The sequence below is a fragment of the Vipera ursinii genome (genome assembly GCF_947247035.1).
Source record: "Vipera ursinii genome assembly, chromosome: Z".
NCBI classification, from domain to species: Eukaryota; Metazoa; Chordata; class Lepidosauria; order Squamata; family Viperidae; genus Vipera; species Vipera ursinii.
This window is the reverse complement of record NC_139517.1, coordinates 107,145,182-107,161,624: the sequence shown is the minus strand read 5'-3', so window position 1 is coordinate 107,161,624 and position 16,443 is coordinate 107,145,182. Positions and strand designations below refer to the sequence as shown.

Genomic DNA, 16,443 nt, shown 5'->3' with positions numbered 1-16,443 from the left:
CAGGACACTATGAGCACCACTAGTGTTGGTGGGACGCTTGGGAGCAGCGCTAGTGCCGGTGGGGTGCTCAGGGAGGTGCTAGTGCTGGTGGAGTGCTTGGGGTGGGGGCGGTTCTAGCACTGGCAGGATGCTTGGGGCAGCACTAGTGCCGGTGAGATGCTTGGGCAAGGTGATGCTAGTGCTTGCAGGATGCTTGGGGTGGTGCTAGCATGGGGGGGGGTGAGTACATGCATGTGTATACGTGCACTGGCCAACCCTTTATGTAGCCTGGTGGCAAAGCAGGCGCTGCCCGGCAGTAAGCTGCGGCCCACAGGTTGGGCACCCCTGCTCTAGATGCAGTAAACAGTAAAATTAAAAGCTGAACAACACTAACCAAGACACAGTTTAAACACAGAATGAAACAAATCAATTACAACTATGACAAATTAAAGTTCAGAGTTAGTTATACAGATTAGATTATGCATAGAAATTTTATTTTGGATATCACACATATATTAAGCTCCATTAGAGTATTATAATGCATTGTAATGATAAACTTTTTTAGAAATTGAAAATACTTGAAGATTTCTAAAAGTATATAAACAATTTATATTTATTATATGGCTTTTACTCAATTCAAAATATATGGCAATAATACTAGTTTCATTGACAATGTGTGTGTGTGTGTGTATAATGGCCTGTCTTAACAATGATCTTAGATAATATACTGCAATGTATTAATATTAAATTGCTTATATACTTTCCTTCATTTCACACAGCACAGTGGAAAATTTCCACACATTTCTGGTAAATCCAAATGGAAAAAAATAAACTCTACAGTCTAATTTACAAGTTATAATAAATCTATCATTTTGCTATAAATCATAATGTCAGTATATGGCTTGACAATATTATAAGGTAATGGTAGGTCAGATATAATCAGAATTTGCTTAACAAGCCCTGGGAATTGTTATAACAGAACATAATATAAGAAAAATGAGCACAGAGAAAGTAAGGAACATGTAAGAAGAAATGAAGAGATTAAAAAGAGACTGTACAACCATTTTCTGAAACCGTATAGGGCTTCCTGCTTGAGCAGGGGGTTGGACTAGAATATCTTCAAAGTACCTTCCAACTCTGTTATTCTGTTAAGCAAAAACTCATCTTCAGTCAAACACTGGTAAATAAACTTGGAGCAGGACCAGTTTATAATAATTAACATACACTTATGTACATTCTGGCCATTAAATTTGAGTATCTAGCAAAAGTATTAATTCTAGGAACACTGGTTAATTTAGAGTCATACTACAGACTCACTTTGAACTATATTTGACTCACTTTGAACTGCATAAATTGGGTTGCAATCCTTCTGTTACTTTGCATGCTTTTAAGGCATATACATATGAAAATGTACATTTGTGGGTTGAAAACTGCAGTCAATATGCAGTAACATTCTGTGTAGCATATTTATATTTCAGTGTGGCTATTTTATCTAAAAATAGAAGTTTCTTATTTGGAATTATATTTAAAATACAATAATCTCTCTTTAATATGAAAAATAACTGCTTTTAATTCTGTAAGAACACTTTCCTTAAAAATTTCTGATATAGTGTTAAAATATTTTCAGAGCATTTGCAACTAAGTGCAATATAATGTTATTAATCAAAGATTCTGGACTTGCAGTAAGGTTTGTAGCATAAGTATTTATATTTTTCGGGCATATAGTGATAAATTCACTTGTGGGAGTCTGATGGTTAGAAAACAGCTCAGAGAATCTAATCAATCTGATTCCAAATATATTTAGAAGATAGCATTACTTAATTCATGTGGAATATACAGTACTTATTGTGGAACAAGAGATCAACAGTTTATTATAAATATTATTGGAAATTATATGGATCAAATTTCCTTCATTGTGAATTGTATTGATTTATTTAAATTTGTTATAGCTCTCCATGCCTAATGGACTTTGGACAGTAGAAATGTTTATTTTCATTTCGGTCAGATGAACCCTGAAAAATTCTTGTTATGTCTGATAATGACTACAGATATCTTACATTACACAGAGGTCAAGCATGAGGCAGCCCTGATAATTGTTACATGTACTTTGTACTAGGTTGAGGATTTACTCAGCTTTAGCTATTCCACTCACAGAACAGAAACAACAAAATAAAAAAGTGTTTGGTGGCTCACATTAGAAAACAATTTGAATTTATGTGGATAGTTTTAATATAAGGTCATATAATTAGGATGATAAATGTTTAGAATCTTTGGTGATAGTTTACTTATGTTTCTGTAGATTACCCTTTCTGCTACTTTTTCACCATATTTCTAATTTATTTGTTAAATATATTTAAGAAAATTGCAGGAAAAGTGTGAACCAATAAGGATGTTTGAGTTTATCCCAGACTTAGTCATGACCCACTTATATTAATAGGTTGTCTAAAGTCAAGCCTGCTATGGCACAACTATGAAAGTAAAATATTTTAACATCTAATATTCTAAATATGATGAAATTTAAGATGAGCTACAACAACCACCTGAAATTTAGCATAGAGTACAGGGCTTTTTTTGTCATAGAACGCTCAGAATGGAGTTCCGGCACCTTTTTTGGATGGAATCTTGTAGGGTAGGCAAGGCAGGTTGTATGATGTGTGAGTTCCGGCACCTTTTTTTTGTTTTACAAAAAAAGCACTGATAGAGTATATACTAGGTCAGTCATAGCTAAAGGAAGAAAAAAATCATGCAAGAAATGGCGGGTAAATACAAGAATTTAAAAGTTTCTCTTTAAATTGATTTGTTTAATTGATTGGGATAATTCTTTCATTTCCATTTTTTAGAGTTTTGACTTAGTATATTCTAAAAAAATCAAATTAGTTTATAAGAGATTAGCCCTTTATGTTTCATATAAAATTATGTTCATTACTGTTTCCTATTTAATATAATTCATATAATAACTGTACCAGTCTAGTAGGCATGGCTATATACCCATCAACAATAATTCAAAAGTGTTTGAGCATCATGTGAGCACAGCAATTGCTTAAACCTGAAAAAAGATGTTGCTGCTTTAACAAATTCAGTCCAGCTTTAATAAAAACAGAAGAAAGCAAATCAAATAATTCTATCTCTCATTTATATAAACTTCCATTCTATAGGTATAATAGCAATATCAGTGTTGCTTTTTATTCTTGCTGGCCTTATAAATATTAGTAAACACTGCTTCTTAATGATAGAAAAGTTACTTAAACATTTTATTATCTACTATGCAATAATTGTTACAAAAAGCATTTAAATACTGCAAATCTAATCTAAAATATAAAAATAATTCAAAATAATATGCATTCCACTCTGTTGATTTAAATAATATACAGTGATGGTGAGCAGTGAATACATTTTTCACATATACCTGGCATTTTGCCATTATTTTAGAAAGGATGAGAAGAAACTACATGTACACTATTTAATTGTGATGATAATGAAGACATACCGTGTTTCCCCAAAAGTAAACCCTATTCCAAAAGCAAGCCCCAGCTGATTTTTTGGGGGGTGGGCCTAATAAAAGCCCTACCCCGAAAGTAAGTCCTAGCACAGGGCGGGGTGAATCAGCCCAGATCTTATGTGTGATCACTGGAGTGCCCTCCCTGCCCCTGGCCTGTCAGGGGCCTTCACCGGCAGCCGCTGGTGGAACTGGCTACTGCTGGCCTCGACCTCTCCATCCCACCATCTGCTTACCTGCGGCTGCAACAAACCAAACCCTTGGCAAGCCCCAGCCTCCGCCTGACCTGTCGAGTGGCCCTACTGCTGCTGGGACATTTCTCAGCTGTTTTGGATGCCATGTGGCTGCCAAGTGGCTGCCAGTACTGCTTTGTGGGGGGGTCTTTGCCCTCCTGGCCGTGCTACTCTGGGCCACCCTGCCGGGCTGCTCCTGCCTGGCATGGGGCTAGTCAGCCCAGATCCAAAGTGCCGCCCTGCCAGGGCCCTTCGCCAGTGGACATCAGTGGAACTCTGCCAAACATGCCTCCCTCTTTGGACTGCTGAGCGCCAGCCTGCATGCCTACTTGGTGCTGCAGGCACCAGGCTAAGGGCTGAACCTGGCATTCTTCGGACCTGGCAATGCAGCTCTCATGCCGGCTGGGTGCTTTTGGTCTCTACCAGGTGGTTCTGCCACATCGCCTTCGGCCTGACCATAAGGGGAGGAGTCGAGGCAGGTAGTGTTGGAGTTGCTTCCCTCCACCTGCCAGACACCTGCCAAAGCCACGCAGGGTAAGATTGCCGCCCCCCATCCAGATGCAATAGCCACTCCCAAGCATTTTTTTTACTGATCTGCCTTTCAGCTGCACTGCGTTTCTCTGTTTGCTTCTCAGCCTTCGCTGTGTTTGTGGGACAAAAAAAAGTTCAATCAGACTTTCTAACTTCTCACGATTAGAAAGTCTAATTGAACTTTTTTTTGTCCCACAAACATGCAGCGAAGGCTGAGAAGTGAACGGAGAAACGCAACGCAGCAGAAAAGGTTAGTAAAAAAATGCTTGGGGGAGGCTAGGGCATCTGGGTGGGGGGACACGGAAATCTTATCCTGCATGGCTTTGGCAGATGTCTAGCAGGCGGAGGGAAGCAACTCCATCCCACCCACCACCTGCAACTCAATTTATGGTGGTGGCAGCAGCAGCAGCCGGCTGGGCAAAAGGCGATCCAGCGGAAGCAGCCAGTAGAGGCCAAAAGCGCCCAGCTGGTATGAGAGCTGCAGTGCTTGCCAGGGCTCCAAGAGCACCAGGTTCAGCCCTCAGCCTGGTGCCTGCACCAAGTAGGCATGCAGGCTGGCACTCAGCAGCCCAAAGATGGAGGCATGGGCAGCATGGTTCCACTGGCAGCCGCTGGCGAAGGGCCCTGGCAAGCCAGTGGTGGGGCAGCATTCCAGATCTCAGCTGACTCACCTCAGTGCTCTTTCCGCCACCTACCACGGCCACACCGGTACTGTACCTGATCCGCCACCATACTCTCATCACCGCATTGCTTCTCCACCCCATGCACAGGGCCCGCCCCACCCCTGCGCACTTGCGGCCTAATGGTACCAGTACCAGAAAAAAGTAAGCCCTCCCTGAAACTAAAGCCTAGTGCTTCAGAGCCCCAAAGAAAGTAAGACCGGATCTTATTTTCAAGGAAACACAGTAGTAAGGTTAATCTTTGTTTCCGTAGTTGCAATACTGATAAAATTTTGCAATACACTGTATTACATTATTTTTTCTTTCTAGCATTTTCCCATTAGTGCAGGGCCCACTTTTTGCGGCTCATTGGAATTTTGATTGCTTGGTTACTCTCCTTAGAAAAATATTTGTACAGATGATGTACCATAAAATTACAGAAGGTTGCTTCAGATTTTTAAAGAACTTAACAAATAACATTTATTTTGGCTGTGCATTTCAGGATCTTCACTGACTTTAAATGGCAATAGTAGAACATACTTAACTGGTGAAGCAAGGGACATGTTAGCAAAAAACAGAATAATGATCCAGATTTTGATACTGAATGTTTTAAAAACCTACAACTGAAGCTTCAAAAATGGAATTAATATTAATCCATTTATGTACATTTTGTTTTAGCAGATTCATTCTAGAAAGTGATTGTGTCTTTATGAAAACACAATAAATAGCACATTTAATAAAGCACAATAAACTTAAAATATACTATTAATATCACAGGAAACATTACAGGTAGCCAACAGGACGTTGGTGTATTCCAAAGAATTTAGTCTTTTTAATTATGTTAAGAATAATGTTATACTTGAATACTTCATTTTACTCAAAAGCTCTCAGTATGGAGATAAGTGAGTGCCAGGAGGTATTGCCTATGACTATTGAAAGTTAAGGCAAGATAATTTACATTGGTACTTTTCCATCAATTTTATGTATCACTATATCAGAATCAAGATGTAAATAAGATGGCTGCTGAATTCTAGTGATCTGCATCTATACATCAAGAAAATAAATATTAGACTTTTGCATCTCTACTTTGGAATACCTAATGATATATTGATGTAAATGGAAGCTTTAGATCTATTGTATTTGATTAATATTTTAGAGCTTGTTCCACATATGTTCCACATTCATAGTATCCTTACTATCTATAAGAGTTGTGAAAATGCTTCCATAAATTAAAACTTGTTATATTTCAGTTGTTCTGAGTGAAATTTTGTGACTGTGGGTATGTATGAAAAATATGGATTATATTTGGTAATCTGATAAATTATCATATTTATCATAGAATAGGATATATTGCTGGCTGCCCTCAAAAATCTATTTTTTTCCTGCTAAGAACAAAAAATCATGGCAACTGGACCAAAGTTTATTAAACTGTATAAATGTAATAATAATAAAGCTTATTAAATTTAATAATGCTGTGATTAAACCTTTTTACATGCTTTTGACCTGGATGATTGAGTCTACATCTACATATATTTCCTGCTATATTTGTAATTGAAACAGTTATTGTTTAAACAGCCATCATTATATTTAGTTTAGATGCTTCGCACATAGTTCTGCTTCATTCTGTCTGCTAATGGCAATCCTCTGGCTAATTTAGATATCAAAAACCATAGCTAGGTACCACTCACAATATTATGTAATATTGTTTAAGCTTACCAAGTTTTCTTAGAATTTGAATAAAATCCTACAATAAGACAATAAGGGGTAAGTGAAAAAATCCAAAAACAAGACCAGATGTCTGTAATTAAATTGATCTAAGATGGAAGTTGTGGATGAAGCATGTTAGGTTACACTTAGCATTCAGAAACAAATTAATGGCTGCTATTCCTTGCATAAAACACAGTGTAGGTCAGGTTTAGGGTTAGGTATTTGGAATTGTCTAGGCTTGCATTTTCCCCCCCAGATGCTTCATTATCTCATTCACTCCCAAGACTCTTAACACGGAGATTATTGACTCTCAATCTATCCCATTTATGGGGGGCAGGGGAGACACCTAACACAAAAGCACCTGACTGCTTTTTTTTTTAACTATCTGCTTTAATATGTTGCTTGTTGAACAGTCCTGGAGAACTCAACATTTGTCACTTTTTGGTTGAATCTTAATAAAGCTATTGTTCAACTAGGCATTTCCTTTACTGACCAACAGTTATGTTCGTTTGTTTTTTTACATTTAAAAGAAATTAACAGCTTTTAATTATAACAAAGGTATAAATACTAACTTTATAATGGATTTCTTAAGATTTTCAAATAAAAACTTTTAAATACACTTCTCAGTTTTGAAGCAAGGAAATTCCCAGATTCAAAATAGAAGAACCACCATATTGTACACTTTTATATTTCTCATTTTAGCAGGTAACTGCACTTTCATTTTTCCTTTCTTTTAAGTGGAGAACATGGCCTTGAATGACCTTATCTGGATCCAGTGAAAGTGCTCCGACCCAGTTGCACTGCTTAACTTTTTAAAGTTCCTAATATGTTTGGTTTGGGTACAATATGAAATTTAAATAATGGCTAGATTCAGCTACACCTTTGACTCCAGAGAATGCTGCATCGAGGGGAAAAACACTTCAGAAGATCTAAAGGCTAACAGTAATATCAATTGCCAATGATATCAGATACTGATATGAAATATGTCTCATCTTTAGCCTAATCAGAGCATTAAGAATGCAAGCCAGAAAGTAAAATAGAAAATAGGTAAAAGCTGGTATAGTAAATGTATCTCTTGAACTGCTGAAATCTAAAATAGCTTTAACATTAGTTTAAACCAAGAAATAGATTTGGCCTTGTATGACAGACCATTCCCAATGAATAGGCAGGACCAGAATAAGGAACCTAGACTGGTAACTACTCTTTTGGCTTTCAGGAAGGACCTGAAGAGTTAGTTGTGCCATTGTCTTTAGGGGTCTGCTGTAGTGGTGAGAACTAGCAATGGCTGTATTAAATGGATAAATGATTTATATTTACTAGCTGTGATTTATGTTTTATTGAATTTATAATCATGGTTTTAGAATAGCTACATGCTGTTTTAGTTTTTTACTGTTTATTTTAAATGTTGTGAGTCACACCCAATAAATAAAAAGGTTTACATTTGATTAATTTAAAATGGTCATTAATAGTATTATTGAAGAGTAATTATAATTTGCTGACAACTTTTAAGAGGACTGTATATATGTGATTGTGGCCCTTTATTGAGTCTTGTATGTTAAGTGAAGCTATATCTAATTAGTTGCAAGCAAATCCATTCAAAAGAGATTTATCCTGAATAAACTCTACTGAATTAAGTGGAACCTGTTATCTGCTAATTTTGTTTAAAACTGTAGTCTTGGAATGGCAGGAGTGGCTTAAATATCCCACAAATCAAATCCTTCAAAATATAGTAGTTATATGCTGGAAATGCAGTGTCTGCCTTCATCTGTATTGCTTATATTCTGATAATATCACAATGCCTGAGATATTTCAGTCTAAAATAAAACCTATACAGTATTAGGTACAGACATTTAAAGGGACAAATATTGTGGTAATGTTTTCATTGTATGATCACATGACTGTAATTCTTTCTGGTGAGGGATATGAATCAGATCCATTTCCATCTTCTATAAATTGTCTTTTTTCCCATCCTCTTTTGATCTTTCTCAGTTTCCTGTTTATACATGGTAGAAGCAAAATTACCTTACCCAGAATTACCACGCAAGGCAAAACAAGCGCAACAACAAAATTTGGTGGTGTGTAAAATCTGTAGCATTCTTCTTCAAAGGCTCTTTTCCATCCATACATTAATACATGGAAAGTACTTATGAGAAGTGCGACATATCCGAGTGTAGACTTTGAGATTTGAAGATGAAAAACAAATATAAATTAAAATGCTGACATGATAATTTGCACTTATAGCTAACCATTAAAAGTTATTTATAAAAACTTAAAACTATTTATATAGTTTAAACATATATACAATTAACTTTTACAATTTAACAAACAGAAAGTGAAAAATGAATGGAAGCTTCTTAAATATTGAACCTCTCATTGGAAAGACCTTTCAATTTTTATCAGACTAGTACAAAATATGAGATATGCTCTACTGTTAGAAAGTAAAACAAGAAACAGAGTTTGTTTATTTGAATAAATTGCATAGTTTTATGCCATAGTAGCATAGTTTTACATAAAGACTCCCCAAAACAAGCAAGGAAACAAATCAATAAATAATACATAAATTAGCAGATATCTTCCATGTATAATTCTTATGTATTCCTAAAATGTGTTTGGAATAGCAATAGCAATACAACTTAGACCAGGGGTCGGCAACTGGAAAAAGGAAAAGAGCCACTTGGAACCGGTTCCATCACACAAACAAAAAAGTGGGAGCCGCAAAAAGTGGCATCTGCGCGGTGACGGGTCTCCCCTTTGGAGAGGTGCGCGCGCACCTCCGCCCGAACGGGCAGTGGCACCGCTCGTTTGGAAAGCTGCCGCGGCCTGTTTGCAGGCTGCCGCCTTCCTCTGGCGGCGGTAGCTTTGCAAACGGGCCGCAGCAGCTTTCCAAATGAGCGGTGCCACCGCCCATTCCGAGAGGTGCGCATGCATCTCTCTGAATGGGCGGAGTTGCACACGCACCTCTCCAAACCTTTGGAGAGGTGCACGCGCACCTCCGCCCGAAAGGGCAGTGGCGCCATTCATTTGGAAAGCTGCCACGGCCCGTTTGCAGGCTGCCGCCGCCAGAGGACGGCATTCTGATACCCTCCTACTCTCAAATACTCAAAAGATTTAAGTTTTTCTTCTCCCATACATCATGAAGGTCTTTGGGATAATTAATGAGTTGTGCTTTTTATAGCGTTTGTATAAGTCCTACAGTTGGTACTGTTTTGAAAAAAAAATATTAGATTGCAAAAACATGAACCTTTCAATACTGAATGCCTACTAAGGATTTGTGCTAGATTAGATTTAGTATTTCAGTATAATACATACCTGAATAAAACTGAATTCCCTCCAATTTAATGATCTGTTTACTGATGGAATGGAAGTCACAGCCAACAGAGATAGCAGCCCAAGGCTCATTATTCCAAAAGAGACATACATTTCAATTCGCCATACTTCTTCCTCATTCCAGGAATTTTCAATATTTTCATGGACCTGGAGAAAGAGATTGAGGAATCTTAAACATTTTTAACACATGTACAGAAAATTCTTGAAAATTAACTAGAATATCTGATGGGTTTTAAAGTGTGCCTGGTGAACTATCATGAATGGGAGCAAAGAGGAGAGAGTTCATTAATTAAGAAAGAAGACTTTAAAAACTTTGGTAGATCTGACCCTTCTATGTTTAGAAGAATAAATTATGCAAATTAAGAAATCAATTGTAATTCCTCTTATTTTGAATAGTTTGTTTATAGCTCTAAATTGATCATTTGGAGAGTGGTGAGCAGTTTTCAGAAACAAAAGGGCGAACGTTATTGAAACTAAATCAATTTATTTAAAGAAATAAGTAATATTTTATATATTATTATTCATCACTACATAAGGTGGAGAACCATTTAGCGAACAACGATCCGAGGCAAGTATGGCGGGGACTGCAGCACTTAACCAACTATAAGGGCAGCGCGAGGAGCATGGCAAACACCGATGCCTTGTTGGCTGAGGAGCTGAATATCTTCTTCGCCTGCTACGAGGTTAAAAGACCAGACCCCGTAGCCTCTGCTGGCTGGCCTTCTGACTCTCAGCCACTCACCCTGTGTGAACACCAAGTGAGAGCTGTATTAAAGGCTGTGAATCCCAGCAAAGCCGCAGGCCCAGATGGGGTGCTGGGGATAGTGGTTAGGAATTGTGCCGATCAATTAGCAGGGGTCCTGACAAGGATTTTTAACATCTCCTTGCAAACGGCATGTGTACCATCATGCTTGAAGGCAGCTACCATTGTCCCAGTCCCCAAGAAAACTGCAGTTGAGTGCCTGAATGACTACAGACCTATTGCATTAACGTCTGTAGTCATGAAATGCTTCGAAAGATTGGTTCTACAACATCTTAGGACATGCCTCCCACTGGACTTTGATAAACATCAATTTGCCTACAGGCGAAATAGGTCGACAGACGATGCCATAGCTACTGCTTTACACTCTGTAGCAAGTCATCTCGAGAAACCTGGAAGCTACGTCAGGATGCTTTTTGTTGACTACAGCTCGGCTTTTAACACCATTTTGCCGAGCATTCTCATCGAGAAGCTGACTGACTTGAAATTCTGCCCCGCTATCTGCGATTGGATTCAAGACTTTCTTAGGGATCGGGTACAAACAGTGAGGGTCGGGTCTGCTTTGTCCACCCCCCTGAAGCTTTGCACCGGCACGCCACAGGGCTGTGTGCTTAGCCCCTACCTGTACTCTTTATACACTTATGATTGTGTATCATCTGACCCATCCACTGCGATAATCAAGTTCGCAGATGATACAACTGTGGTGGGTCTTATTACAGGTGGGGATGAGACAGCATATAGGGCGGAGGTACAAAAACTATCCATATGGTGTAGTAACAACAACTTGCACCTAAACATCAGCAAGACGAAAGAGATGGTGTTAGACTTCCAGAGAAAAAAAGAGGAACCTGCCCCACTTTACATCGGGTAGGACTGTGTAGAGAGAGTACCCTCCTTTAAATTTCTGGGAGTCTACCTCTGTGAAGATCTGACCTGGAAAGTTAACACAACCCAGGTGGCTAGAAAGGCCCAACAGAGGCTTCACTTTCTTAGGATCTTGCGGAAGAACAGGGTAGAACAACAGCTAATGACCCTCTTTTACCGGTCTACCATAGAGAGCGTCCTCTCGTATGGTATTGTGGTTTGGTATGCCGGTCTGACAGCCGCGGATAGGAAAGTATTACAGAGGGTAGTGAGCACAGCACAAGACATTGTGGGCTGTTCCCTGACACCACTGGATGACATCGCCAGGGCTCGTTGCCTTGGAAGAGTGAGGAAGATTCTCAGGGATGACTCACACCCTGGACGGTATCTTTTTACTCTCCTACCATCCGGTAGGAGATATAGGAATATAGCCAGCCGTACCAACAGGCTGAAGAACAGCTTTTATCCGTGGGCTGTTAGGCTTTTGAATGGGATGTAATCTTATGCAGAGTTGACTTGGGAGGCCGGTGTGTGGTGTAGTTGGTTCACATAGTGTGGTGGGATGGAGGGTTTGTTGTCACTGTGTGTTGGGGGGAGAGAGCACAGGGGGAGGCTCAGCTAATCTCAATGTACACATGTTGTACTTTGACAATAAAGGTTTATTATTATTATTATTATTTGAAAAAGTTCAGCATGCATTTTAGATCAAATCCAAGCAGTAAATTACCGGTATATATTAATTAGGTGACTATACATAGTATAAAATGTTAACACATTTAAAAACCATAATTGAATGTTTCTTTCATGCAGGAAGAAATGTCTAAGCAATGATCAACACAGCTCAAATTAAAAATCACACTTGCAGCAATATCAGGGTGTTCTGAATTACCTGACCCAAAAAGGATGTTTTCCTTACCTGTTGATAAGCTGTATTTAAAAATAGGTATCGTTCTGACCTCCTCATAGGCAGGCAGAGGCTGTACACAACATGAACTGTTGCAAAGAAAAAACTAAGTAATCCAAGCTGTTTTCTACACTGCAGCCAGTTTTCTAACCAGGATGGAAACAATTTGTATTTAGTACCATAATAAAGTTGATAAACAGCTGCCAGGAGCCCTGATAAATACACTAGAGATAATAAAGTAATTGCAACAACTGGCAATGTCTTGTTCACAATCTCAATAGGAATCTTATAAAAATCACTCTGATGATTTCTCACGTAAGGATGTATTACATCTCTAATAAAGGAATAGATAAAAAAGAAGGTGGCTAGGCCAACAGCCACTATAACTGGTCCTTTCCACAGGGTGAACAATTGAAGAGGTAAATTTTCAATCTCCCTTGCAGATGATAAAGTGCCCAAATCAACAGGAATAAAACTGAGCTGACGAGCAAGTTCAATAACTTGATTTCGAGCTTCAATGCTGTTACTGCATATGTAAACCTAAAATAAAATAAAAACAATCAATGACTACATGGTCTAGTCAAACTAGGGTATGTATGTAGAGTAAGTATGAGATTTCCTCTAATTATCTTTATCTCAACTTTCCTAGCATCATCTCACAATTTACAAAGGTATCTGTAATTATTTTATCTATATTTTATTTTTATCTTTATTTTACGTTATATAAGTCAAGGGTGCAAAATATATTGCCCAGGACCATATACAACTCCCCAAATCTTAAGATACATGTCTTTGAGCTCCACCAAGTATTGATACTAAGTGCAAGGTATTAAATACATGCAGTGTGACTAGTAAACTGGTGAATAATTAAAATAATTTCAAAAAAGTATCTTGCTCTTAAAGCAGACACATCTTTTTTCAGACTGCTACAAAAGCACAGTAATGTATAGCAAATACTGTATGTGCTGTATTTATTCATCCAAAACGTTTCTTCTAAATTATTTTCAAACAACTCTAGCCGCATTAATTATACTTACTTCAGTTTTATTTAAATTGAAGGCAAGTTGTCCAATCGTCTTTTGCTCTGGACTTATCCACTTTTGATTGTAGATTGATGAGCCAACCAAAGACCAAATGAGGCTCTCAATCTGAAACTCTCCTCTGCCTCCTGATAAAAATGAATGCTGAAGCTGCTATACTATGAAGATGAGAAATAATCTCACTTCATTTTTATGTAGTCTCATATGAAAAATTACAGCATTTTGTAGCAGAAGTTTCAAGGGGTTTGTCATGTTTGTACTAGATAGTTAGGTAACATTTTCATTGTTTTAAATGCTGAAATGCATAACTTACCTGTCTGCTTGCATCTTTTGGTCCTACTTGTAGTGCCCATGCTGAAATAACATTGAACCCTTTAACAACAAAGGAATCTGGGAAAAGGGATGACAGGTACTCTGCATTGGATTCTGGATACTGATTAATTTTCATGTTGTTGCTGACATCTACAAGGATTTTACCAATAAGTAGATGCTTGAGGTCCCACAAAGCTGCATAGTGTTCTCTGCGTATAGCAATAAAAATTATGTTTGTTTTTGCTATAGCATCTTCATGATGAGTGACATCAACAACATGGGGAAAGCATTCCGCCACAAATTTAGGGTTTCTGCTTCCTATTACCACATGAAACCCACACCTGATAAGCCTAGTTGTCAAAGATTTAGCGAAGTCCCCACTTCCAATTATGCCAATTGTAAGCTTACTGGTGTCCTTGATGTAATTTCTGCCATTTGGTAAGAAAGTTTCGTTTAAGATTTTAGGACTTCCCATCATAGAAATTGATTCCATATCTGGACACATAAATTATAAGGATATTTTCTAAAAGAAAACAGAAACATACAATTAATACCCTACACAATTACTTTTCACTGATATATATTGAAACAAATTTCCTACACAAATACACACATAAAATTTAGAATGAGATGTAACATGCACATCTGCAATATGAAAGACATTATTTCTCTCCTGAAAGCTGGAAAGGAAATTTCTCTAACTCTTGTAAAAATAAGCAGGAAAAAATAGGCTTTAATTCTAGCCCTCCATATATGTAGACTAAAAAACACTAGACAGAGAAAAGTATTCAACAAATGTCAATCCTAGTTATGGAAAAAAAACAACCTCAGAGAGCGTTTGTGGCACAATTTTAGAATTAAAGTTAAGTTTTCATGAGAATTCTTCAGGAATATAGTTGTCTGCCAAAGTAGGCCTCACCTTTACAAAATATACTATATTTGGAGAAGAATTTAGTTGCTATCTATATATTTCATTTTAAGCTGCAAAATAAAAAATGGTAACTGATAAAAACAACAGTATTGCAATATGTGATCACTGCTGCTATTGTAATGGCTAACTAGGACTTCCCACACATAATTATATTTCATATTTTATATTGATACTTCTGCTGCTATCTAGTAATGCACTAAACTTTTTGAGTTCCATTTTTTATTAGTTTATCAAAAAGCAAAGAAAAAAATAGTGGGAAAATAGGTGAAAAATAGAGAAAATAGAGAAAAAAAGTGCAGGGTAAAAGGGAAAAAGAAAGAAAAGCGTTAACTTCTGACTTTTCAGAGTAGAATAAGATAACAACATACAGCCTCAACTGTTTACTTTTACATAATAATATATTCTAGTCATTTCTATAACAATGAATGCAGTAATACTTTGAACAAATATGGCCAAACTTGTAGAATTCATCCAAAATCTGGGACCAATGACTCCCATGGATTGAAATTTGGCCAATTTTGTTTTTTAAAAAAATGATATAAACATAATCATGACATAATCGCAAATCTGTTTATACCACAGAAAAATTCATTAAAATTTGCTGTGGTGATGTTTGTGCTATACTGTTCAAGGCAGATACATCTCTGAATATATCCCAATTTTTCCAGCGAAGACAGTATATTAGAAGCTCTGTGTTGAAGGCATTGAGGAATCTGGTAAAAAAAAGATCCAATTGGGCATGGATTGTCTAGTGCATTTGTCTCTGTGTATAAATTTTTATTAAGAATTTTGATTATATTAATAAAATATAATGTAAACCAAACAAAGAAAGGAAAGGAAAGAAAATAACAAGTGCAAGAAATTTATTTATTTATTTAGCCTATGGCAAGAACAAGAAAAAAAGAAAAAGAGAGAACAAAAAAGTAAAAAGAAATACATAAAGAAATAAATCCAATATTCATCAAAAGTATAAACAAATTTAGTAACTCTTCACCCCTTTAAGGTTGCAACATTTATCTCTTCATCTAATATCCCATCTCTTATTTATAAAGAAATCCATTACACATCTTTTCAGTCCTGGTGCGAGCAGAAAGTCCAAAAAGGATTGCTACCGTGTTTCCCCAAAAGTAAGCCCTACCCGAAAATAAGCCCTACCTTGATTTTTGGGGTTGGCCCTAATATGAGCTCTACTCCAAAAATAAGCCCTAGTTTTGGGGTGAGGCACACACCTAAAAATCATGAAGTGGGGGTATGGAGCTGCCCTTGCAGCCAGCCTTTGCTCACCAGTCCACTTCTTCTGCGTCATCCCGGTGCCTGCATTTTGTAGTCAGAGGCCTTTCCAGAAGGCCATTGTAGCCGAAAACGTCCAGAAAGGCCTTTGACTGTGAAATACAGGCCGGAGCCCCATCTTCAGCTGCAGAATGAAGCTGCTCCTTCAGCCACAAAAGTGGGCCAGCTGGATGGAGCTGTCAGTGCCAGAAGTGAGTGGAAAAGACCCCCCAAATAAGACCTGGTGCCTCATTTGGAGGCAAAAAAAAAAAAAAAGAGAGACCGGCTCTTATTTTCAGGGAAACATGATAGGAGTTATGGTAGCACAGTGGTTAGAATGCAGTACTGCAGGCTCAAGATTGACTCAGCCTTCCATCCTTCCGAGGTTGGTGAAATGAGGACCCGGATTGTTGGGGCAATAGGCTGACTTT

General features: G+C 37.7%; 1 protein-coding gene across 1 annotated transcript; it reads right to left on the bottom strand.

Annotated features, from left to right (window-relative positions):
- Positions 1–8,495: 8,495 nt before the first annotated feature.
- STEAP2 (STEAP2 metalloreductase) lies at positions 8,496–14,305 on the bottom strand (the record flags this gene model as incomplete). Its single annotated transcript, XM_083376107.1, has 4 exons — positions 8,496–8,780; positions 9,915–10,079; positions 12,473–13,000; positions 13,814–14,305. The coding sequence occupies 4 exons, from the start codon at positions 14,303–14,305 to the stop codon at positions 8,496–8,498; spliced, it is 1,470 nt and encodes a 489-aa protein (XP_083232233.1).
- Between the last annotated feature and the right edge of the window lie 2,138 nt (positions 14,306–16,443).